Genomic DNA, 25,857 nt, shown 5'->3' with positions numbered 1-25,857 from the left:
CGGCTGGCACCACACGTTGTGTGATTCACCAAACCTTACGGCCAACAGAAGAGAGACCTTTAGCTCAAACGTCACGAATCAGTTTGAAATGAAAGGAACGGTCTGGTAATATCTACAATGCCCAGTGCCTGAACAGCTCACTGCAACTATAAGTAGGCGTGTTGCGGGGGTGTGGGGGGCCTGACGCATTGTAAGTAACAATCTCATTTTGATCTTGTGCCTTAGGAATCACGCAACCTTTCCCGATGTCGCGCGATGCCATTTCGCCTGCGCGGTGCCTTAGACGAGAGGACGGCGCGCCCGAACCCAGCAGAGGGGCGGCTGCTTTGAGGGTCGGGAGAAGGCCGGCGAGGAGGCGTCGCAAGGGGCAGGATGGGCGCGGCCCCGCCACCAGGCAGACGAGAGCGCCCGCTGCGGGCAGCGCGAGCTCGGGGCCCGCGCCCCCGGTGTGCTGCCTGATCCTTTGCGAGGCGTCGCTGCCGGACCGCCCCTTTTACCGGCGCGCAGAGAAGGGCCTGCCCTACCCGGAGACAGGAGATCCCGGAGTGCCGCCGCCGCTGCCTCCCACGTCCGGAGACGCCGGCCCCGGCACGGAGCCGGGCGAGGGAGCCGGGAAGAGGGCCTCGCCCGCTGGCTCCCGGCGCAAGGCGGTGTGGGAACGGCGCTCGGCTAGCTTGACGGCGGAAATCGTGAACCGCATGCTGATCAACGCCGAGGGGCCGCCCCTGGCCAGGAAGCGCGGGCCTCAGTGCCGATCTCCGGGCAGGAGCCTCCCGGATCAAAAGAGGGGACGCCGCCGGTGTAGTAGTGACGTGCGGGATTCCTCAAACCATCCGGTGAAGAATCTGGCGCCAAGACCTCGCCGCGAGGCAGAGAAACCCGCATTGGCTGGAGGGACGGGCAAAGGTAGAGATGCTGAAGGGCAGCGGAAGAAGATTCAACTTTTCAAAAGGGACCGTGATGGGGACTGAAATAAAGGGCTATGGGGAAAGAGCAGGTGGGGGCGGTGACTCATTGGGCACAGCTCTTTCAAAGAGCCGGCACAGGCACGATGGGCTGAACGGCCTCTCTTCTGCGTCGTGTGGTTCCAAGGCAGCCACCTTCTCGAGGCCAACACGGGATGGGCAACCCGTGCCGGCCTTGCCAGCGACGCCCACACCCCTGCGAGAGTGAGTACACAAGCGTCCCCTGATGGCTCAGTGGGTACCCGCACCGCCAGATGTGGTGAGAGTCCATACAGGCCTGATCACGCCGCAATCGGTCTAAACATTCCTGGGATGGTGGTGGGGCGATGGAGAACCACTCGAGGGTCCATGCCCGCAGGTGCTGACCAGCGACCCCTGCTGGTAAACGCATGCGCATGGCTGTCGGGCGGGGGGGACGGAATCGGCGGCGCCTCCTGTGGCCGAATAGCCCGCCAAGACTCGCGGCCTGGGCTCGCACCTGCAGAATGACCCTTTGGGTGAGGTACTGGTGCACTGTTGGCTCCTCTGATGGATTAGAAGGGAGCATATTTTTTTTAAATTTCTAAAACCTCACATGATGGGACAGAGGTTTCCGCGGGGAGCCGAGTCAGTTGCAGCACGTATCGGGAAAAAATCTCGGGAGTGACCTCCGCCAGCTTAAGCTTGGAAAATTGCCCCTTGTATCATACGTCGGGTGTAGGATGGTGTATAATATAATGGAGAAAATAACTTAACAATAGAGAGGTCCATATTAATATCTTTGTATTACAACAGTGTATTATGTGTGCGATAGATGCTAATGCGTGATTTTGGATTAGGTCGTTGGGATTTCCGCCGGGGAATGCTAAGTGAGCAGGAGGTGTCCGGTTAAGAAGCATCAAAAGGTTTGTCTACAGCTAGTTCGGAGCCCACACTAGCTGTTAAGTTGTGATGTTTATAACCTGGCTAAAGTGTCGGCTAAGGAATGAAATGACCCTTACATTCCAGTGCGACATTGCCAACTACTGGTGTCGTAGCATATGACACATAAAAAAAAATCACGTGACAATAATCTTAGAATCAATTGATTGAGAGCAAGTCATCCCACATTGTTCATCTAAGTGTATAAATAGCTCACTTTCAGTTATTCATTGGTATTACGTGCTGAGAACTCACCGGGATTGGAATTAGTTAAAGGCACACCCCGGTGGATATCCTACTGGTAAGTATATAAATGTGAGAAGTCACACAACACCAGGTTATAGTCCAACAGCTTTATTTGAGATCACAAGCTTTCGGAGCGCTGCTCCTTCGTCAGGTGAAGTGGAGAAATGCATATAAGCTGTGTCTTTATGCATTTCTCCACTTCACCTGACAAAGGAGCAGTGCTCCGAAAGCTTGTGATCTCAAATAAAGCTGTTGGACTATAACTTGGTGTTGTGTGACTTCTCACATTTGTCCACCCCAGTCCAACACTGGCATCTCCACATCATGGTAAGTATATAGACATATAACTTGCTTGATCTTAATAAAACCAACAAGGTGATTTATATCTGGCGTCCAAACCATTATAATTTGGATTAATCCGCTCGGTTGCTCTCACGGCAGGTCTTTGCCCTCAGTCGTCAGCACTTTCCGCCTCGACCCCCGCTGGCCTGGAATTTCCTCCAGCGGCCGCGGGCCCCCCCGCCGCCTCCGAGCCGCGGAACGGCTGCCCACCGAGAAAACCGACGGGCAAGCTCCCCCCAGATCCGAAAGCGACCGGTCCTCCCAAACCGGCACCGGGGCGGAAACCGCAAGCCACCAGGCAGAAGAAGAAGGCGGAGACCGAGCGCGTCGGCGGGCGGTGGATCGGCCAACGTCTCGCTACCAGCAGGTGGCGACCTGTCGGAAGGTCGCTCTACAAGACGGTCTATGTGTTGGTAAGTCTGCTGAGTTAAGCGCGGGGGGAGCGTCGCCGCTGAGATTTCAAAGCGGACATGCGGATTTAAAGACAAAAGCAAAATACCGCAGAGGCTGGAAATCCAAGATAAAAAAAAAGGCTCAGCGGGTCGGGCAGCATCTGCGGAGCGAGAAACAGAGTTAACGTTTCAGGTCGATGACCCTTGGTCAGAACTGGCAAAGGTTCGAGGCGTCACAGCTTTTAAGCAAGGCAGGGGTAGGCGGGAGAGGGGGAAAGGGAGGGCAGGAGCGATTAAATGACAAAAGGGATGATGAGGCAAGGCAAAAGCGGATGGTAATGGGACAAGTAAAGAAACAAAGACGCAAATTTAAAGGTTCTTGACGGGGGCGTTACAGTTAACGCATGGCCCATACGATCTCCTGGACTGAGCCACCTACTAGTCCCAACTCCTTCTTTAGGTCTATACAATAATTAAAGGGGTGGATAACGTGCCTATTGATAGCTTACTCCAGTTCAGTCGGTTGGGGAGGAGCCCGGGGACACGAGTTTAAACTACGTAAAGAGTAGGAACAGACTGGATGTTGGGCGGTGCTTCTTTTCCCCGGAGAGCAGACGGGGCCTCGGTTTCACGTCTCATCCGAAAGACGGCACCTCCGACAGTGCAGCACTCCCTCAGCACTGCACTGGGAGCGTCCGCCTGGATTTTTGTGCTCAAGTCTCTGGAGTGGGTCTCGAAGCCACGACCTGTGCTGCTTATTCGAATGGTTTGTCACTAACTGACCTGCTGCGTGCGTTTCCACCGTTTCCAGTCTTAATTCTTCCTGTTTTTCCTACTGTTTGTGTTTTGATTGTTCAATTCTTTGGCTTAGGGGACACCTAAGAAGGCCGTTCGCAAGTGCTACCGAGCCGTTAAACGGGACAAGGTGGTAATCCACGTGAGGGACACGGTCCTCCTCCGCTCGGAGATGAGCAAGAGGTCACTGCCCCACGTCGCAAAGATCTCCGCGCTCTGGGAAAACCCTGAGACAGGTTGGTTACGGTGCCCGTAAAGAAGAAGGAGTCTCGGAGTCAGATGGTCGTGGGTTCGCGTCCCACCCCAGAGACTCGAGCACAAAAATCTAGGCTGACACTCCCAGTGCAGTGCTGAGCGAGTGCCGCACTGTCGGAGGTGCCGTCTTTCGGATGAGACGTTAAACCGAGGCCCCGTCTGCTCTCTCAGGTGGACGTAAAAAATCCCACGGCCAATATTTCGAAGAAAAGTTCTCCCCGGTGTCCTGGGGCCAATATTTATCCCTCAACCAACATCACTAAAACAGATTATCTGGCCATTATCACATTGCTGTTTGTGGGAGCTTGCTGTGCGCAAATTGGCTGCCGCGTTTCCTACATTTCAACAGTGGCTACACTTCAAAAAGTACTTCATTGGCTGTAAAGCGCTTCGAGACGTCCTGAGGTGGTGAAAGGCGCTCTAGAAATGCAAGTTCTTTCTTTCTATTCTTCATGTAGGAGCCCAGCCTTTGAGTGCCAGCAGGCCTGTCAGTCATGCAGGGGGTGCATCACATCCAGATTGATGGGAGGGAAACAAGCCGGACTCTCGCTCCTGATCGCTATCTGATGACCCCCCACCCCTTCCCCCCCCCATCCCCCCCTGAGGTAAAGTGCACGAGTGGGGATGTCAGGTGCTGGCAGGGTCATGCTCAGTTGAAATACTTCCCCCCCACCATGGTAGAATAGTCCAGGCACACCCATAACACTTGGCCGATCAACCCTGGGGTTGGGTGGGGTAGCTGCCAGAACATGTGTGACTGTTGCGCTGAATGAGCCAGTGCTTTCGACTGAGGAGAAAGAAAGAAAGAAAATGACAGACAGACTTGCATTTCTATAGCGCCTTTCACGACCTCAGCCAATGAAGTACTTTTTCGAGTGTAGTCACTGTTGTGATGTAGGAAACGCGGCAGCCATCTACAAGGCACAAGTCAAGAGTGTGATGGAATACTCTCCACTTGCCTGGATGAGTGCAGCTCCAACAACACTCAAGAAGCTCGACACCATCCAGGACAAAGCAGCCCGCTTGATTGGCACCCCATCCACCACCTTAAACATTCACTCCCTCCACCACCGGCGCACCGTGGCTGCAGTGTGTACCATCTACAAGATGCACTGCAGCAACTCGCCAAGGCTTCTTCGGCAGTACCTCCCAAACCCGCGACCTCTTCCACCTAGAAGGACAAGGGCAGCAGGTGCATGGGAACACCACCACCTCCAAGTTCCCCTCCAAGTCACACACCATCCTGACTTGGAAATATATCGGCCGATCCTTCATCATCGCTGGGTCAAAATCCTGGAACTCCCTCCCTAACAGCACTGTGAGAGCACCTTCACCACACGGACTGCAGCGGTTCAAGAAGGCGGTTCACCACCACCTTCTCGAGGGCAATTAGGGGATGGGCAATAAATGCTGGCCTTGCCAGCGACGCCCACATCCCATAAAAAAAGAATACATTTTTTAAAAAGCCAATTTGCGCACAGCAAGCTCCCACAAACAGAAATGTGATCATGAATAGATCATCTGTTTTATTAGTCCTGTTGGGTGTGGGATAAAATATTGTCCCAGGACACCAGGGAGAACTCCCCCCTGCTCTTCTTCGGAATAGTGGCCGCGGAATCTTTTACGCCCACGGCGTGAAGGAGGCCGTACTTCTTGAACCGCTGCAGTCCGTGTGGTGAAGGTGCTCCCACAGTGCTGTTAGTCAGGGAGTTCCAGGATTTTGACCCAGCGACGATGAAGGAACGGCCGATATATTTCCAAGTCAGGATGGTGTGTGACTTGGAGGGGAACTTGGAGGTGGCGGTGTTCCCCGTGCGCCTGCTGCCCTTGTTTTGCTTGCGTTGCCCCAGTGAACCCGCCGTGCCACAGATTGCGGCACCGACCCCGCTACCGGTTTTCCTGTCGGTGAAAGTACGAGCAGAGACGGACGCAGGTTCCTGCCCACTCACGCCGACCTCCTTGTCCTTTTAGGAGATCTCACCATGAGCCTCCTGTGGTACTACCGGCCCAAGCAGACCGAGCCAACTCGCCATCCCAGCTGCTACTGTGAGGTGAGTGAGCATCTTGTCTGTCTCCGCAACATAGAGGGGGCTTTTCTTGGTTTGCTTTGGGCCTTTTTGCTCCGTCACTTTGCAGCCCCGCCTCGAGTGCCGAGGTGCCTCTGTGCAGCTGAAAGATTCGGGGATTCAACAGCAACCTGCATTTATATAGCGCCTTTAATGTAGAGAAATGTCCCAAGGCGCTTCACAGGAGCGATTATCAGACAAAATTTGACACCGAGTCACATAAGGAGATATTAGGACAGGTGACCAAAAGCAGGGTCAAAGAGGTCGGTTTTAAGGAGCGTCTTAAAGGAGGAGAGAGAGGCGGAGAGGTTTAGGGAGGGAATTCCAGAGCTTAGGGCCCAGGCGGCTGAAGGCACGGCCGCCAATGGGGGAGCGATTAAAATCAGGGGATGCGCAAGAGGCCAGAATTAGAGGAGGGCAGAGATCTCGGGGGGTTGTGGGGCTGGAGGAGGTTACAAAGATAGGGAGGGGGCGAGACCACGGAGGGATTTGAAAACAAGGATGAGAATTTTAAAATCGAGGCGCTGCTTAACCGGGAGCCAATGTAGGTCAGCGAGCACAGGGGGTGATGGGCGAAGGGGACTTGGTGCGAGTTAGGACACGGGCAGCAGAGCTTTGGATGTGCTCAAGGTTACAGAAGGTCAGAGGCCGGCCAGGAGTGCGTTGGAAAAGGCACGGATTCCAGGCTGTGGCCTGTTCCACCAGACAGTCCACCGGGAATATTTACTGCAGCATAGCGAGTCTGGCACTACCAAGGCAGTCTTAGAGGGCACGAGAAATGAGTGACAGCACAGGATGCAGACCACTCGGCCCAACCAGTCAGTTTACCCTCCACCCGGGCACCAGAGCAAACAGTGATATGTGGCTCAGCGGGCAGCACCCTCGCCTCTGGGTCAGAAGGTCGGGGGTTCGAGACTTGAGCACAAACTCCAGGCTGACGCTCCCAGTGCCAGTGCTGAGGGAGTGCCGCACTGTCGGAGGTGCCGTCTTTCGGATGAGACGTTAAACCAAGGCGCCCGTCTGCCTTCTCTCAGGTGGATGTGAAAGATCCCGCGGCCACTATTCAAGGAACAGCAAGGGTGGGTGTTCTTCCCCGGTGTCCTGGCCGATATTCATCCGTCAATCAACATCGCAAAAAAAAAAAATCAATTGTCCGGTCATTCTCACGTTGTGCACAAATTGGCTGCCGCGTTTCCTATATTACACCAGCGCCGACATTTCGGAAGTGCTTCAGGTGCTGTAAAGCGCTTTGGGACATCGTGAAAGGTGCTGTATAAATGGAAGTTTTTTTTCTTCTTGGACACGTGTGGGCTGGCACCAGGAAGATGTCTCTTTGAAAGCTGCAGGAGTGTGACAAAAAAATAAAATAAACTGGTCCCCCGTGAAGGCAGTCCCGCCCTACGCAGTTTACTCTCAATGGCTTCGGAAGTGGCCAAACAGGCCACTCGGGCCTCATGATGTCCGCAGGGATCGGTCTGGTCCCTTGCTGTTTGAAGTGTACATTAGTGATTTAGATATGAATGTAGGAGGTATGATCAGTAAGTTCGCAGATGACACGAAAATTGGTGGAGTGGTAAATAGCGAGGAGGGAAGCCTCAGGCTACAGGACGATATAGACGGGATGGTTAGATGGGCAGAACAGTGGCAAATGGAATTTAACCCTGAAAAGTGTGAGGCGATGCATTTTGGGAGGACTAACAAGGCAAGGGAATACACAATGAATGGTAGGATCCTAGGAAGGACAGAGGATCAGAGGGACCTTGGTGTGCATGTACATAGATCCCTGAAGGCAGTAGGACAGGTAGATAAGGTGGTTAAGAAGGCATATGGGATACTTGCCTTCATTAGCCGAGGCATAGAATATAAGAGCAGGGAGGTTATGATGGAGCTGTACAAAACGCTAGTTAGGCCACAGCTGCAATACTGTGGGCAGTTCTGGTCACCACACTATAGGAGGGATGTGATTGCATTGGAGAGGGTGCAGAGGAGATTCACCAGGATGTTACCTGGGCTGGAGCGCTTCAGCTATGAAGAGAGACTGGACAGGCTGGGGTTGTTTTCCTTAGAGCAGAGAAGGCTGAGGGGGGACCTGATTGAGGTGTACAAATTATGAGGGGCATAGATAGAGTAGATAGAAAGGAACTTTTCCCCTTAGTAGAGGGGTCAATAACCAGGGGGCATAGTTTCAAGGTAAGGGGCAGGAGGTTTAGAGGGGATTTGAGGAAAAACGTTTTCACCCATAGGGTGGTTGGAATCTGGAACTCAGTGCCTGAAAGGGTGGTAGAGGCAGGAACCCTCACAACATTCAAGAAGCATTTGGATGAGCACTTGAAACGCCATAGCATACAAGGCTACGGACCAAGTGCTGGAAAATCGGATTAGAATAGACAGGGCTTGATGGCCGGCGCGGACACGATGGGCCAAAGGGCCTCTTTCTGTGCTGTATAACTCTATGACTCTAAGCAACCACTAAAAGAAGCCCCACCGGCTCCTGGGGGGCAAGTAAGGATGGTCAATGATTGCCGCCTTGCCCAGTGTCGCCCACATCCCAAGTACAGATTGAAAGAAACTTTGAATGTTTTTATCTTCTTGGCGGGTTGAGTTTTGAATTTTGTGTCACAGATTCACGGAAACTTACAGCACAGGAGGAGGCCATTCGGCCCGTCGTGCCTGTGCCAACTCTCCCATTAGTCCCACACTCCCAGGGGTCACAGTCTCAGGATAAGGGGTCGGCCATTTTGGACTGAGATGAGGAGAAATTTCTTCACTCAGAGAACATAAGAACATAAGAAATAGGAGCAGGAGTAGGCCATACAGCCCCTCGGGCCTGCTCCGCCATTCAATAGGATCATGGCTGATCTGAATCTAGACTCACGTCCACTTCCCTGCCCTCTCCCCGTAACCCCTAATTCCCTTATCTGCTAGGAAAATGTCTATCTCCATTTTAAATTTATTTAATGTTGCAGCTTCCACAGCTCTCTGGTGTAGCAAATTCCATAGATTTACTACCCTCTGAGTGAAGAAGTTTCTCCTCATCTCAGTTTTGAAAGGGCAGCCCCTTATTCTAAGATTATGCCCCTTAGCTCTAGTCTCACCCATCAGTGGAAACATCCTCACCGCATTCACCCGATCAAGCCCCCTCACAATCTTATATGTTTCGATAAGATCGCCTCTCATTCTTCTGAACTCCAATGAGTAGAGTCCCAACCTACTCAACCTTTCCTCATACGTCAACCCCCTCATCTCTGGAATCAACCGAGTGAACCTTCTCTGAACCGCCTCGAGAGCAAGTATATCTTTTCTTAAATATGGAAACCAAAACTGCATGCAGTATTCCAGGTGTGGCCTCACCAATACCCTGTATAACTGCAGCAAGACTTCCCTGTTTTTATACTCCATCCCCCTTGCAATAAAAGCCAAGATTCCATTGGCCTTCCTGATCACCTGCTGCACCTGCATACTAACTTTTTGTGTTTCATGCACCAGGACCCCCAGATCCCTTTGTACTGTAGCACTTTGCAGTTTCTCTCCATTTAGATAATAACTTGCTCTTTGATTTTTTCTGCCAAAGTGCATAACCTCACACTTTCCAACATTATATTGCATCTGCCAAATCTCTGCCCACTCACTTAGCCTGTCTATGTCCTTTTGCAGGTTTTTTTATGTCCTCCTCACTCACTGCTTTCCCTCCCATCTTTGTATCGTCGGCAAACTTGGATATGTTGCACTCGGTCCCTTCCTCCAAATCGTTAATATAGATTGTAAAGAGTTGGGGTCCCAGCACTGACCCCTGCGGAACACCACTAGTTACTGATTGCCAGCCCGAGAACGAACCATTTATCCCAACTCTTTGTTTTCTGTTAGATAGCCAATCTTCCACCCATGCCAGTATATTACCCCCAATCCCGTGATTTTTTATCTTGATCAGTAATCTTTTGTGTGGAACCTTGTCAAATGCCTTTTGGAAGTCCAAATACACTACATAAGAACATAAGAAATAGGAGCAGGAGTAGGCCAATCGGCCCCTCGAGCCTGCTCCGCCATTCAATAAGATCATGGCTGATCTGATCCTAACCGCCAATCTACTATCACAGAACCATCTCCTGAATCTAACAGAATTAGACACACGAAATAGGAGCAGGATCAGGCTACACGGTCCCTGGGCCCGCTCCGCTACCCACAGGGCCATGACCGATCCGAACCTAGACTCATGTCCAAATTCCTGCCCGCTCCCCATAACCCTTTATTCCCTTTACTTCTAGGAAACTGTCTATTTCTGTTTTAAATTTATGTAATGATGTAGCTTCTACAGCTTTTTGGGGCAGCATATTCCATGGACCTACCACCCTCTGAGTGAAGTAGTTCCTCCCCATCTCAGTTTTGAAAGAGCAGCCCCTTATTCTAAGACTATGCCCCCTAGTTCTAGTTTCACCCATCATCGGGAACATCCTCCCCGCATCCACCTGATCCAACCCCTTCACAATCTTATATGTTTCAATAAGATCGCCTCTCATTCTTCTGAACTCCAATGAGTAGAGTCCCAATCTACTCAACCTCTCCTCATATGTCCATCCCCTCATCCCCGGGATTAACCAAGTGAACCTTCTTTGTACTGACTCGAGAGCAAGTATGTCTTTTCTTAAGTATGGACACCAAAACTGTATGCAGTATTCTAGGTGCTGTCTCACCAATACCTTGTACAACTGAAGTAATACCTCCCTATTTTTATATTCTATCCCCCTAGCAATGAAAGCCAACATTCCATTGGCCTTCTTAATCACTTGCTGCACCTGCATACTAACCTTTTGAGTTTCGTGCACCAGGACCCCCAGATCCCTTTGTACTTCAGTACTTTCCAGTTTCTTGCCATTAAGATAATAACTTGCTCTACGATTTTTCCTGCCAAAGTGCATAACCTCACACTTTCCAGTATTGTATTCCATCTGCCAAATCTCTGCCCACTTACTTAGCCTGTCTATGTCCCCTTGCAGGTTTTTTATGTCCTCCTCACTCACTACTTTCCCTCCCATCTTAGTATCATCTGCAAACTTTGATATGTTACACTCGGTCCCCTCCTCCAAATCGTTAATATAGATTGTAAAGAGTTGGGGACCCAGCACTGACCCCTGTGGAACACCACTAGTTACTGATTGCCAGTCCGAGAATGAACCATTTATCCCAACTCTCTGCCTTCTGTTAGATAGCCAATCCTCTATCCATGCCAGAATATTACCCCCAATCCTGTGATTTTTTATCTTAAGCAATAATCTTTTGTGTGGCACCTTGTCAAATGCCTTTTGGAAGCCTAAATACACTACATCCACTGGTTCCCCTTTATCCACCCTGTATGTTACATCCTCAAAGAATTCGAGCAAATTTGTCAAACATGACTTCCCCTTCGTAAAACCATGCTGACTCTGTCCTATTAAATTATGTTTATCCAAATGCTCTGTTACTGTTTCCTTAATAATGGACTCCAACATTTTGCCAACCACAGATGTTAGGCTAACTGGTCTATAGTTTCCAGCTTTTTGTCTACTTCCCTTCTTAAATAAGGGTGTTACATTAGCAGTTTTCCAATCTGCCGGGACCTTTCCTGAATCCAGGGAGTTCTGGAAAATGATCACCAATGCATCCACAATCCCTACCGCCACTTCTCTCAAGACCCTAGGATGTAGGCCATCAAGTCCGGGGGATTTATCCGCCTTAAGTCCCATTATTTTACTGAGTACCATCTCCTTAGTGATTTTAATCGTGTTTAGCTCCTCCCCTCCCATTGCCCCCTGTTTGTCCAGTGTTGGGATATTTTTAGTGTCCTCTACTGTAAAGACTGATACAAAATATTTGTTCAGCGTCTTTGCCATCTCCATGTTCACCACCACTAGTTTCCCAGTCCCATCCTCTAAGGGACCAACGTTCACTTTAGCCACCCTTTTTCTTTTTATATAGCTGTAGAAACTCTTGCTATCTGTTTTTATATTTTTGCTAGTTTACTTTCTTACTTTCTTAATTAATCTTTTAGTTATTGTTTGCTGGCTTTTAAATGCTTCCCAATCTTCTATCCTCCCACTAGATTTGGCTACTTTATATGCCCTTGTTTTCAGTCGAATACTATCCTTTATTACTTTACTAAGCCACGGATGGCTGTCTTTTCTTTTACTCCCCTTTTTCCTCAGTGGAATATATTTATCTTGAAAGATGTGAAATATCTCCTTGAATGTAGACCACTGCTCTTGTACTGTCTTACACTTTAATCTGTTTTCCCAGTCCACTTTAGTCAATTCTACTCTCATACCTTCATAGTCTCCTTTATTTAATGTAAGAAATCACACAACACCAGGTTATAGTCCAACAGCTTTATTTGAAATCAGAAGCTTTCGGAGCGCTGCTCCTTCGTCAGGTGAAGTGGAGAAATGCATAAAGACACAGCTTATATAGTCAGAGAATAATGTCAGATGTTTACAGGTAATCTTTCCAACTGCCATTTATCACACCTCGACAGAGAGATAATCACAGCAATCAAAGGTGTGAATGGTGTCCAAACAGGTTAGTCAGGAAAACATTACATCAAAGAGCAATGAGGTGGGGTCACAAGGGGTCAAATGTTGCAGATGCTGGGGTCTGTATGAAAAACAAAAAAACAGACAAAAACCATTTTTTTTTGCTGGAAATCATAGCAGGTCCGGTCGCATCTGTGTAGAGAAAACAAGCCAACGACGACTCGAGTCTGGATGACCCTACGTCAGGTGGGGTTACATGTAGCATGACATGAACCCAAGATCCCGGTTGAGGCCGTCCTCATGGTTGCGGAACTTGGCTATCAGTTTCTGCTTGACGATTTTGCGTTGTCGTGTGTCTCGAAGGCCGCCTTGGAGAATGCTTACCCGAAGATTGGAGGTTGAATGTCCTTGACTGCTGAAGTGTTCCCCGACTGGGAGGGAACACTCCTGCCTGGCGATTGTTGCGCGGTGTCCGTTCTTCCGTTGTCGCAGTGTCTGCATTGTCTCGCCGATGTACCATGCTCCGGGGCATCTTTTCCTGCAACGTATGAGGTAGACAACGTTGGGGAACACTTCAGCAGTCAAGGACATTCAACCTCCGATCTTCGGGTAAGCATTCTCCAAGGCGGCCTTCGAGACACACGACAACACAAAATCGTCGAGCAGAAACTGATAGCCAAGTTCCGCACCCATGAGGACGGCCTCAACCGGGATCTTGGGTTCATGTCACGCTACATGTAACCCCACCTGACGTAGGGTCATCCAGACTCGAGTCGTCGTTGGCTTGTTCTCTCTACACAGATGCGGCCGGACCTGCTGTGATTTCCAGCAAAAAAAAAGTTTTTTGTCTTTTTTTGTTTTACATACAGACCCCAGCATCTGCAACATTTGACCCCTTGTGACCCCACCTCATTGCTCTTTGATGTAATGTTTTCCTGACTGACCTGTTTGGACACCATTTACACCTTTGATTGCTGTGATTATCTCTCTGCCGAGGTGTGATAAATGGCAGTTGGAAAGATTACCTGTAAACATCTGACATTATTCTCTGACTATATAAGCTGTGTCTTTCTGCATTTCTCCACTTCACCTGACGAAGGAGCAGCGCTCCGAAAGCTTGTGATTTCAAATAAAGCTGTTGGACTATAACCTGGTGTTGTGTGATTTCTTACATTTGTCCACCCCAGTCCAACACCAGCATCTCCACACCATGGTCCTTTATTTAAGCTTAGTATGCTGGTTTGAGATCCAACTCTCTCACCCTCAAATTGAATTTGGATTTCAACCATATTATGGTCACTCATTCCAAGGGGATCCTTTACTAGGACATTTTTTATTAATCCTGTCTCATTACACAGGACCAGATCTAAGATTGCCTGCCCCCTGGTTGGTTCAGTTACATACTGCTCAAGGAACCCGTCCCTAATACACTCTATGAACTCTTCCTCAATGCTGCCATGCCCAATTTGATTAGTCCAGTCAATATGAAAGTTAAAATCCTCCATGATTATAGGTGGTGAATCTTTGGAATTCTCTACCCCAGAGGGCTGTGGAGGCTCAGTCATTGAAACATAGAAACATAGAAGATAGGAGCAGGAGTAGGCCATTCGGCCCCTCGAGCCTGTTCCGCCATTTAATGAGATCATGGCTGATCATCCAAATTCAGTACACTGTCCCTGCTTTCTCCCCATATCCCTTGATCCCTTTAGCCTTAAGAAATATATCTAACTCATTCTTGAACATATTTAATGAATTGGTCTCAACTGCCTTGTGTGGTAGAGAATTCCACAGGTTCACCACTCTCTGGGTGAAGAAATTCCTCCTCATCTCAGTCCTAAATGGCTTACCCCTTATCCTTAGACTGTGACCCCTGGTTCTGGACTCCCCCGCCATCGGGAACATCCTTCCTGCATCTAGTCTGTCTAGTCCTGTTAGAATGTTATAAGTTTCAACGAGATCCTCTCTCATTCTTCTAAACTCTAGCAAATATAAGCCTAATCGACCCAATCACTCCTCATACGTCATTCCTACCATCCCAGGTATCAGTCTGGTGAATCTTCGCTGCACTCCCTCCATGGCAAGAACATCCTTCCTCAGATAAGGTGGCCAAAACTGCACACAATACTCAAGGTGTGGTCTCACCAAGGCCCTGTACAACTGCAGCAAGACATCCTTGCTCCTGTACTCGAATCCTCTCGCTATGAAGGCCAACATATCATTTGCCTTCTTAACCGCCTGCTGCACCTGCATGCCCACCTTCAGCGACTGGTGCATAAGGACACCCAGGTCTCGTTGCACTTCCCCTTTTCCCAATCTATTGCCGTTCAGATAATAATCTGTCTTCCTGTTTTTGCTACCAAAGTGGATAACCTCGCATTTATCCACATTATACTGCATCTGCCCACTCACCCAACCTGTCCAAATCATACTGGAGTTTCTCTGCATCCTCCTCACAGCACACACGCCCACCCAGCTTTGTGTCGTCTGTGAACTTGGAGATATTACATCTAGTTCCCTCGTTGAGTATATTCAAGACAGAGATTGATAGATTCTTGGATATCAAGGTATATGGGGATAGTGCAGGAAGGTGGCGATGAGGTAGAAGACCAGCCACGATCTCATTGAGTGGCGGAGCAGGCTCGAAGGGCCGACTCCTGCTCCTATCTCTTATGTTTTTATCCCCACTATTTTTGTCCGCTACCTTCTCATCCTCGACTACCTGTCCAACTCTGTTTTAACGGTAGTCACGGAATCACCGTGCAACATACTTGTGGTTCAGTAGCCAGAGGACAGAGATTTGAGATTCACAGCCCAGACGAGCCTGTAGTCACCAACTTTCCCCAGACACTCTCATTTTCCTTGGTGATCAGGAATAGGAACCCGGGATGATTTCGATCTTTGCCTCTGCTTCCTTGTTCAACGGGACTCAACATAGAGTTCAACAATTTCAGATCATAACCTCGGCCTCTGTCACATACATATATTTTCTTCTTTTTTTCATCCACAATTTTTGGTTGGCTTTTTTTTTTCTTCTTCCCTCCGACATGACAGCTGTCCTTCATTCTACCAGCGCATTTCACACCCCATCTAGAGCCATCCTTTGTTTCTTAACCTGTCCCATTACCACCTCCTCTCGCCTAGAATGGCCCAGTAATTCCGGGCACAACGCGTGAGTGCGGACGGGGTACTCAACGCGTGTGACCGGAGGAATTGCCGGTTTTCAACATGCACAGCGCATGCGCTGAAAACCGGCATTTCCTGTCCTCTGAACGAAGGGGTTCAGAGACAGAACACGCGCGACTGCACAGGCAGCGCGTGCGCAGTGAAATTCCTTTTTTTTTTCAGACTTGCCCGAGTGTAAAGGCCTCCGGTCTTTACGCGTGGAAAAACCAGACGTAAGTATTTAGTTTTTCAGGTAAGTGGTCTTTTAGTACAATGTAGAAATTTTTTTTCCACAGGTTTATTATTTTTAAAGAATTTACAGTAAGGTAAGTTTAGTTTTAGACCCTATTTTAAAAAAAATTATTTTTTACAAAAAATTGATTAATTGTTTAAAACATTTAAAAAAACTTATTTATACTTAATATAATCAGTGGGATGTTTTTTAAAATGTTATTTAAAGTTAAAGTAGTGTTTTGGCAGCCCATACTTTTCATGAGTTTGACAGCTCTTACTGTCAAACTCATGAATGAGTTTCCCCTCCCCTGATTGGTTGAACAGTGCTCACCTGATCCCAGCCGGCACATCGCACTAACTACGCCGCTGGATCAGGTAAGCACATCGCGCCGACATCTGAACCGGGCCAGTGACAGGAAATGCAAGCAGGCCCGGGCTTCAGATGTCGGCGCGCCGGGTGAGTGCACATCGGGGGCTTGCACGCGCGGCAAGCACCCGATCCTAATTTCAGGGCCAATATCTCTTAATGTCTCTCAATGTCTCTTAATCTCTCCTGCTTTCTATCCTATCACTGACCTTCCCTTTTGTTCTTTCACCCCCTCCCCCTTTTCCCGGCCCCTAAACTTGCTTTCCATTTCCTGCTTTTTTCTCAGTTCTGACGAAGGGTTTCGACCGGAAACGTTGATTCCGTTTCTCTCTCCACGGATGCTGCCCTGGCCTGCTGAGTTTTTCCAGCGTTTTCCCAGCCTTATCTGAGGAAGGATGTTCTTGCCATGGAGGGAGTGCAGCGAAGATTCACCAGGCTGATACCTGGGATGGCAGGAATGACGTTTGAGGAGAGATTGGGTCGATTAGGCTTATACTCGCTAGAGTTTAGAAGAATGAGAGGGGATCTCATTGAAACTTATAAAATTCTAACAGGACTAGACAGACTAGATGCAGGAAGGATGTTCCCGATGGCGGGGGAGTCCAGAACCAGGGGTCACAGTCTAAGGATAAGGGGTAAGCCATTTAGGACTGAGATGAGGAGGAATTTCTTCACCCAGAGAGTGGTGAACCTGTGGAATTCTCTACCACAGAAGGCAGTTGAGGCCAATTCATTAAATATATTCAAGAAGGAGTTGGATATATTTCTTAAGGCTAAAGGGATCAAGGGATATGGGGAGATGGCAGGGACAGGGTACTGAATTTGGATGATCAGACATGATCTCATTAAATGGCGGAGCAGGCTTGTGGGGCCGAATGGCCTACTCCTGCTCCTATCTTCTATGTTTCTGTTGTTATTACAAGAGGACACAGATTTAAGATAATTGGCAGAGAACCAGAGGGGGGTCGGGGGCAGATGAGCAGACATTTTTTTTAGCGCCACAAGTTGCTTGTGATCTGGAACGCGCGGCCTGAGAGAGCGGCGGAAGCAGATTCAATAGCGGCGGTCGAAAAGGGAATCGAGTGGATACTTGAAGAGGAAACATTTTGCAGGGCTGTGGGGAAAGAGCGAGGGTGGGGTGGGGGGAGGGGGAGTGGGACTGATTGGCGAGTTCAAGCAAGGACACGGTGGGCCAGACTGGCCTCCTTCTGTGCTGTGTGATTCTCTGCGATTTGATTTCCCGCAGAACGAGCTGTTCGCCTCGCGCCACAAGGATGTGAACAGCGTGGCCTGCATCGACGAGAAATGCTTCGTGCTGACCTTCTCCGAGTATTGCAGGTGAGGTGCAGCCACCCTCCAACCTGCCTTCCAAAATAGACCATCCCCCCCCGTCCCCATCTCCTCCACCGCTGAGGAGGCCGGGCTGTAGCTTGCTTTCCTTCCTTGGGCGCCCAGCAGTTAATCCCCCTGCGCGCGCGCGCGTCAGCTGTTGTTAACGGCGGCGCTGTAACCGTAGAGCGACGCCACTATTCCCCGGGCAGAATGGAGATGCTTCAGAAACGACGTCCTGCTTTATTTGGGCTCCCTCGCACCGAGTCCCCGTTCGCCCATCACCACCCACCACCGCGCCCCTCCCCTCTGCTCGCCGACCTACATTGGCTACCGTTCAAGCAACGCCTCGATTGTGAAATTCTCATCCTTGTTTTAAAATCCCTCCATGGTCTCCTCCTCCCCATCCCTATCTCTGTAACCTCCTCCAGCCCCACAACTCCCCAGAGATCTCTGCGCTCCTCCGATTCTAGCCTCTTGCGCTTCCCCTATTTCCATCGCTCCGCCATTGGCGGCCGTGCCTTCAGCTGCCTGGGCCCTAAGCTCTGGAATTCCCTCCTTAAACTTCTCCGCCTCTCTCTCCTCCTTTAAGACGCTCCTAAAAAACGACCTCTTTGACCAAGCTTTTGGCCGCCTGTCCTAATATCTCCTTATGTGGCTCGGTGTCAAATTTTGTCTGATAATCGCTCCTGTGAAGCGCCCTGGGACGTTTTACTACGTTAAAGGCGTTATATAAATATAAGTTGTTGCTGTTGTACTCTCCTACTCTTCTCAACCTCGCTGGATTATTGGACTTGACCCTTCACCTCAGCTGCTAAAACAAATAGTGACTGGAATGGCTGCGTCTCTCTCTGTTCTAGAGCTGTGTAACATGTTGAGCTCCCGCCATATCCAGTTACCTGTTTCACTTACTGACACCAGCTGTTAGAAACTCTCAGTCTTACATTCTGGATCAATTTTGTGTTTAGTGTCAACCTCTAACACTCCCAGAGCAGGTATAGCACGGGTTAGATACAGAGTAAAGCTCCCTCTACACTGTCCCGTCAAACACTCCAAGGGCAGGTACAGTCGGGTTAGATACAGAGTAAAGCTCCCTCTACACTGTCCCATCAAATACTCCCAGGGCAGGTACAACACGGGTTAGATACAGAGTAAAGCTCCCTCTACACTGTCCCATCAAACACTCCCAGGACAGGTACAGCACGGGTTAGATACAGAGTAAAGCTCCCACTACACTGTCCCGTCAAACACTCCCAGGGCAGGTACAGTACGGGTTAGATACAGAGTAAAGCTCCCTCTACACTGTCCCATCAAACACTCCCAGGGCAAGTACAGCACGGGTTAGATACAGAGTAAAGCTCCCTCTACACTGTCCCATCAAACACTCCGAGGGCAGATACAGCACGGGTTCGATACAGAGTAAAGCTCCCTCTACACTGTCCCATCAGACACTCCCAATGCAGCTACAGCACGGGTTAGATACAGAGTAAAGCTCTCTCTACACTGTCCCATCAAACACTCCCAGGGCAGGTACAGCACGGGTTAGGTACAGAGTAAAGCTCCCTCTACACTGTCCCATCAAACACTCCCAGGGCAGGTACAGCACGCGTTAGATACAGAGTAAAGCTCCCTCTACACTGTCCCATCAAACACTCCCAGGGCAGGTACAGTCGGGTTAGATACAGAGTAAAGCTCCCTCTACACTGTCCCGTCAAACACTCCAAGGGCAGGTACAGTCGGGTTAGATACAGAGTAAAGCTCCCTCTACACTGTCCCATCAAATACTCCCAGGGCAGGTACAACACGGGTTAGATACAGAGTAAAGCTCCCTCTACACTGTCCCATCAAACACTCCCAGGACAGGTACAGCACGGGTTAGATACAGAGTAAAGCTCCCACTACACTGTCCCGTCAAACACTCCCAGGGCAGGTACAGTACGGGTTAGATACAGAGTAAAGCTCCCTCTACACTGTCCCATCAAACACTCCCAGGGCAAGTACAGCACGGGTTAGATACAGAGTAAAGCTCCCTCTACACTGTCCCATCAAACACTCCGAGGGCAGATACAGCACGGGTTCGATACAGAGTAAAGCTCCCTCTACACTGTCCCATCAGACACTCCCAATGCAGCTACAGCACGGGTTAGATACAGAGTAAAGCTCTCTCTACACTGTCCCATCAAACACTCCCAGGGCAGGTACAGCACGGGTTAGGTACAGAGTAAAGCTCCCTCTACACTGTCCCATCAAACACTCCCAGGGCAGGTACAGCACGCGTTAGATACAGAGTAAAGCTCCCTCTACACTGTCCCATCAAACACTCCCAGGGCAGGTACAGTCGGGTTAGATACAGAGTAAAGCTCCCTCTACACTGTCCCATCAAATACTCCCAGGGCAGGTACAGCACGGGTTCGATACAGAGTAAAGCTCCCTCTACACTGTCCCATCAAACACTCCCAGGGCAGGTACAGCACGGGTTAGATACAGAGTAAAGCTCCCCCTACACTGTCTCATCAAACACTCCCAGGGCAGGTACAGCATGGGTTAGATACAGAGTAATGCTCCCTCTACACTGTCCCATCAAACATTCCCAGGGCAGGTACAGTACGGGTTAGATACAGAGTAAAGCTCCCTCTACACTGTCCCATCAAGCACTCCCAGGGCAGGTACAGCACGGGTTAGATACAGAGTAAAGCTCCCTCTACACTGTCTCATCAAGCACTCCCAGGGCAGGTACAGCACGGGTTAGATACAGAGTAAAGCTCCCTCTACACTGTCCCATCAAACACTCCCAGGGCAGGTACAGCACGGGTTAGATACAGAGTAAAGCTCCCTCTACATTGTCCCATCAAACACTCCCAGGGCAGGTACAGCACGGGTTAGATACAGAGTAAAGCTCCCTCTACACTGTCCCATCAAACACTCCCAGGACAGGTACAGCACGGGTTAGATACAAAGTAAAGCTCCCTCTACACTGCCCCATCAAACACTCCTAGGGCAGGTACAGCACGGGTTAGATACAGAGTAAAGCTCCCTCTACACTGTCCCATCAAACACTCCCAGGGCAGGTACAGTCGGGTTAGATACAGAGTAAAGCTTCCTCTACACTGTCCCATCAAATACTCCCAGGGCAGGTACAGCACGGGTTCGATACAGAGTAAAGCTCCCTCTACACTGTCCCATCAGACACTCCCAATGCAGCTACAGCACGGGTTAGATACAGAGTAAAGCTGCCTCTACACTGTCCTATCAAACACTCCCAGGGCAGGTACAGCACGGGGTCAAATACAGAGTAAAGCTCCCTCTACACTGTCCCATCAAACACTCCCAGGGCAGGTACAGCAGGGGTTAGATACAGAGTAAAGCTCCCTCTACACTGTTGCATCAAACACTCCCAGGGCAGGTACAGCACGGGTTAGATACAGAGTAAAGCTCCCTCTACACTGTCTCATCAAACACTCCCAGGGCAGGTACAGCACGAGGTTAGATACAGAGTAAAGCTCCCTCTACGCTGTCCCATCAAACACTCCCAGGGCAGGTACAGCACGGGTTAGATACAGAGTAAAGCTCCCTCTACACTGTCCCATCAAACACTCCCAGGGCAGGTACAGCATGGGTTAGATACAGAGTAAAGCTTCCTCTACACTGTCCCCTCAAACACTCCCAGGGCAGGTACAGCACGGGTTAGATACAGCTTTATTTAAACAAGTGTAACTAAAGCAGCTCCTGATTCTCACCCTCGAGGGTGCAGGTTCCGCGCCAGGCTGAGAAGCAGAGAGCAGAGGGTCCGTGAGCGCACCGGGACCGTGCCTTCGCCGTTGAGGAACCCGGTCCCCCGCCACCGCCGGGTCCCGGAGCACACGGACCAGGAGCTGGTGTTCTTCTGCCGCGACGTTTACGACTTCCTGCGTGGTCAGGTGGTCAAGAACCTTTAGAGTCGAGCTGGAGAGTGGGCGCCGCTGGCTCGATCAGCTGGGGGGATTGTCCAGTGACCACCTCCCCAGGGGCGGGCAGTTCGAGCCGAACACGCGGGGGGCGGTGTACCCACGGGATTGAGTGGGACGCAGTTTATACCCTCCACCCCAACATTGGTCTCCATTGACTTCGCCGGAGAGTAAAACCAGGGGAGGGTGTGAAAGTTGCGTCGCCCCAGTTTCCTGACGGGCTCGTTTTTGTTGAAATGGCCCCCCCACCCCAAACCGAGTTTTGTGTCGAGGAATTGACCTTTCCCCCTGCAGTTCCAACAGTGACTCCACTTCAAAAATACTCCACTGGCTGCCCAACATTTATTTGGGACGTCCTGAGGTTGCGAGAGGCGCTACGGAAATGCAAGTTTCCTCCTTTTGCCAGCGCGCCATCGGCCCCTGCGGCACGGTTGGAGAGGCTTAACGGATGAGAAAGGGTTTCCTCCCTCTCTTCAACTGGCCCTCTTGCCTGGAAACGTTGGGTCTCAGACCGGGGTTCATCCGCTATGCAGCCTGCCTCCCTCGCATCGATGGCGCTCAGTTCAATCGAGATGCCCCCCCTGGCGGATCAATGACTTAACGTTAATCTGGCCCACAACGTATTCAAAGGCCGGCTAAACGCTGCCGATGAGACATTAGCCGCCGTTGTCGCTCGCTTTGCGGTTAATCGGCATTTCATTTACCCCGCGATTGTTTCTTGCTCTCAAGCACGTTAAGGATTAGGAGCAGGAGGAGGCCCCTTGAGCCTGCTCCGCCATTCAATCGGATCACGGCTGGCCTTCGACCTCAACTCCTCTTGTTGGAGCCCAGCGAGCTGACTGATTGGGGGTCATTTGAACTGTAGGCCAAAGTGTGAAGGTCGATACCGGACCGACCGCCCGTTAAACGCTCCGTTTCCCTTTCTACTGAAATGGATAGTAAAATCAGGAGAGACATCAATCAGATGTCATCCCTTTTACTCTCTTGCTTAACTTTCCCTCCCCCCCACCGCAACCAATGACTTCAGCCATATCGTGTGTTGTCAACCTCTCTTTCCCCCTCCTCTTCACTAACTGAGAGAAAAATGTGCTTTCGAAAATGTGGGGTTTTTTTCTTTAAAAGTGGGTTTAGCACCGTGCCCTTTGACCTGTGGGGCCTGGGTTAAAATCGCGCGCAGGCTGATAGACCGAGAGGCTCTCCTCCTCTCTGCTGCAGATAGGGACTTCATGACACGGGGTAGGGGGGCGAAAATCAGAACGGGCCACGCAGCCAGTTAAAGGGACCGCGCATGAGGAAAAAAAATTGTAAGAGGGAACATCGCTCTTCGCCTGATTTAGCTCAAAAGCTGCCCCCTCCCCTCCCCCCCACCAACCCCCGCAAATCTGTCTCGTGCGGGGAAATGGAGACAATGTCACGCACTGGTGTGCCTCGTCTGAGGATGGGGCTGAGGCGCGCGGGTTGAGGCAGCGCCGAGAGAGCGTTACTCTGCATCTAACACGTGCTGCACCTGAACCTGCTTCACGTGGCGCCCAGCCTCGACCGCAGACGAGCAAATCCCCCTCACCCCCCACCCCGAACTGAAATCAAACCACTGGGAAACACTCAGCAGGCCAGGCAGCACCTGTGGAGAGATCCCCCCTTTTAGGATGTTATCCGATCCGCGCCCCACCCCCCCGCAAAATCTCGTCCTGTTCCAGATGGAGTAAAATCTCCCGAGCGCATTGGCAACAGCAATAGCAGACAACCCCATTTCACTGAGAGGGCTGTAATGATAGCGTATGAATATTTACCGCTGTTTCATCCCTACGCCAAGCGCCAGTCTTAACATAGGAAGAGGAGGAGGCCGTTCAGCCCCTCCAGCCTGTTCCGCTATTCAGTTTACAGGAAACTTTTTTTATCCGGCACCGATGTGGTGCCAGTTCATCAAAAATTCCGGATAACCGAAAGCTATAGTAAAAGATACGGAGCTGAGAGCTCCGTATAAAGCAACAAACCCTGTTGCTTAGCAACAAACCCTGTTGCTTAGCAACAGGTTCAGAACAATGGCCACAAGTTCCAAGCATCTCTGTAGCTTAGCAACAGCTGCAGCCACACCCCTGCACAGCAACAGATCGAGGAAGGCAAGTAATAAAACTTACCTGAACCTACTCCTGAATTTTGCCGGTTAACCGAGATTTCCGGTTATTTAGGTGCCGGTAAATCGAAAGTTTCCTGTAGATTGTCGGATCTGTATCTTAGCTCCATCTGCCCACCTTGGTTCTGTAACCCGTCATACCCTTATCCAACAAAAGTAGGAACTCTTGAGTGCGCCTGCTGGAAACTGGGAGGGGAGAGTGGCAAAAGCTTAACTCGCGTAGCGTCCTTGCAGCCAGCTGGCAATTTGTGGCTTCGGTCCCCAGTGCGGAAAGGCCAGAGTCAAGTCTTCAAACTCGGTTCTTTTAACCGCTGGGAAAGTAAAGGTTATTGCAGTGGCCAAGCGTTGCCTCCAGGTGTCAGTGTTAGCCACCGACAGGCCTGTTCTGTTCTGGGAGGAGTTTGTGTTTCCTCTGGACGGTTTGCCCTCCCACCCTCCGACTCCCCACTGCCCCCTCACCCCGCAACTGCAGGAGGCTCTCGGGGGGGGGGGGGGGTGCCTAGAGTCAGGAGGGGGGTTGGAGAATCAATGTTTTTTTTGTGAATTACGTTGTACTGTTTTGACGTCGTTTTGCAGTGTACAGGCCGAGTCCAACTACCTGTACAATGTCAAGTGATTAAAGGGGTCGCTCGCTCCATTGCCACATCCAATATGGCACCGAGCTAATGCAGACCGGGTAGGTCTTTGTTTCGCACCGAGTTCAGTCAGTTGACTAGTGCGTGTTGCTATATTTAGCCTCAATGAGCGAGAATAATGAGTCAGGATCCCTGCAGCTTCTCGCTGTGCAGTGACCCCCCCAACCCCACAGGATCTGCACCTTCTCACTCTGCAGTGACCCCCTCCACACCCTCTACCACCCCCCCCGTCGTGCGCACAGACGCCAGCTGGGGACAGGATCGGTGTCAGCTGCGAAGCCCTCCGTGGTCGAATATCCCGGCCCACCTCGCCGCGTCAGCGCGGGCCTGACCAGCGGCCGCGCGGGAGGGGCGCGCCGGAAGGGCCGCGCGGGTGGAGCTGCGCCACGGCGCCTGCGGGAGAGGAGCGAAGGCTGCGGGCGAGTGGGGAAGGGAAGCTGGGAACCCTGCACTGGCGGTCCCGGTGCGCGGCGGGGGCTGGCTCACGCCCGCGAGTTGCCCGCACGGTTGTCTCCAAGGCGGGCGGAGAGCAACAAAAGGTGCCGCAGTAATTGTAACCACCCGGCTCCGCCTTCCCCAGGGGGATCCTGATCGAGCAACACCAGCGAGCAGGAGGGGAGGCCAGCTCCCTGTCCTGGGGAGGCCATGAAACGGTGTGCCGGAAGGGCTGTTAAAAGTTTGTTTTTTGGTGATGTTAAAATAAAAGGAGTTTGTTGCACCAAGGAGTTCTTGTCACTTATTCACGGATGAGGCTCAGACACGAATGTGCAAAGTGGAAAGGAAACTTAAAGAGACTGGACACGCTGGGGTTGTTTTCCTTGGAGCAGAGAAGGCTGAGGGGGGACCTGATTGAGGTGTACAAAATTATGAGGGGCATAGATAGGGTAGATAGAAAGGAACTTTTCCCCTTAGTAGAGGGGTCAATAACCAGGGGGCATAGTTTCAAGGTAAGGGGCAGGAGGTTTAGAGGGGATTTGAGGAAAAACTTTTTCACCCAGAGGGTGGTTGGAATCTGGAACTCACTGCCTGAAAGGGTGGTAGAGGCAGGAACCCTCACAACATTCAAGAAGCATTTAGATGAGCACTTGAAACGCCATAGCATACAAGGCTACGGACCAAGTGCTGGAAAATGGGATTAGAATAGACAGGGCTTGATGGCCGGCGCGGACACGATGGGCCGAAGGGCCTCTTTCTGTGCTGTATAACTCTATGACTCTATAAAGAAAGGGGAGTGGTGTCCCAATGGGGGCGGATCGTGGCTGTGCCTTTGCCGGGGGTGGGGTGCTTGTGACAGCTGGAGTCAAGGGGGAAGCCAAGTGGAGGAGGGGCTCGCAGAGAAGGATTCGCATTTTACACACAAAGTGTTTACAGGCACAGAAACAGGCCTCCACACCAGCCTCCTCCCACCCCGCTTCATCTCACTCCATCGCCGTAACCTTCGACTCCTTTCTCCCTCATGCGGTTATCTCGCTTCCCCTTAAACGCAACATCGAGTTCAACAATTTCAGACCATAACCTCGGCCCCTATCATTTTTTCTCTCTCACACGGCAGCTGTCTTTCATTCTGCCATCGCCATTCACACTTTATCTA

General features: G+C 50.8%; 1 protein-coding gene across 1 annotated transcript; it reads left to right on the top strand.

The window, feature by feature from the left end:
* Positions 1-230: 230 nt before the first annotated feature.
* On the top strand, positions 231-24,984 carry LOC147096767 (uncharacterized). The gene is made up of 6 exons (XM_085973383.1): positions 231-906; positions 2,553-2,866; positions 3,717-3,876; positions 5,867-5,946; positions 17,471-17,562; positions 21,305-24,984. Exons 1-6 carry the CDS (start codon positions 246-248, stop codon positions 21,486-21,488), a joined length of 1,491 nt encoding a protein of 496 aa, XP_085829509.1. The 5' UTR covers positions 231-245; the 3' UTR covers positions 21,489-24,984.
* Positions 24,985-25,857: the final 873 nt, after the last annotated feature.

Source organism: Somniosus microcephalus, chromosome 34, assembly GCF_052327205.1.
Source record: "Somniosus microcephalus isolate GS21.2 chromosome 34, FLI_Smic_1.0, whole genome shotgun sequence".
NCBI classification, from domain to species: Eukaryota; Metazoa; Chordata; class Chondrichthyes; order Squaliformes; family Somniosidae; genus Somniosus; species Somniosus microcephalus.
This window is presented reverse-complemented; position numbering and strand designations above follow the sequence as displayed.

What these genes read in the sequence shown, in the direction of transcription:
- LOC147096767 (XM_085973383.1), top strand. Translation starts at nt 246, where the DNA reads ATGTCGCGCGATGCCATTTCGCCTGCGCGGTGCCTTAGACGAGAGGAC. An exon ending in GGCTGGAGGGACGGGCAAAG is followed by an intron (nt 907 to 2,552) that starts GTAGAGATGCTG and finishes CTCTCACGGCAG; the next exon opens with GTCTTTGCCCTCAGTCGTCA. An exon ending in CTGGGAAAACCCTGAGACAG is followed by an intron (nt 3,877 to 5,866) that starts GTTGGTTACGGT and finishes TTGTCCTTTTAG; the next exon opens with GAGATCTCACCATGAGCCTC.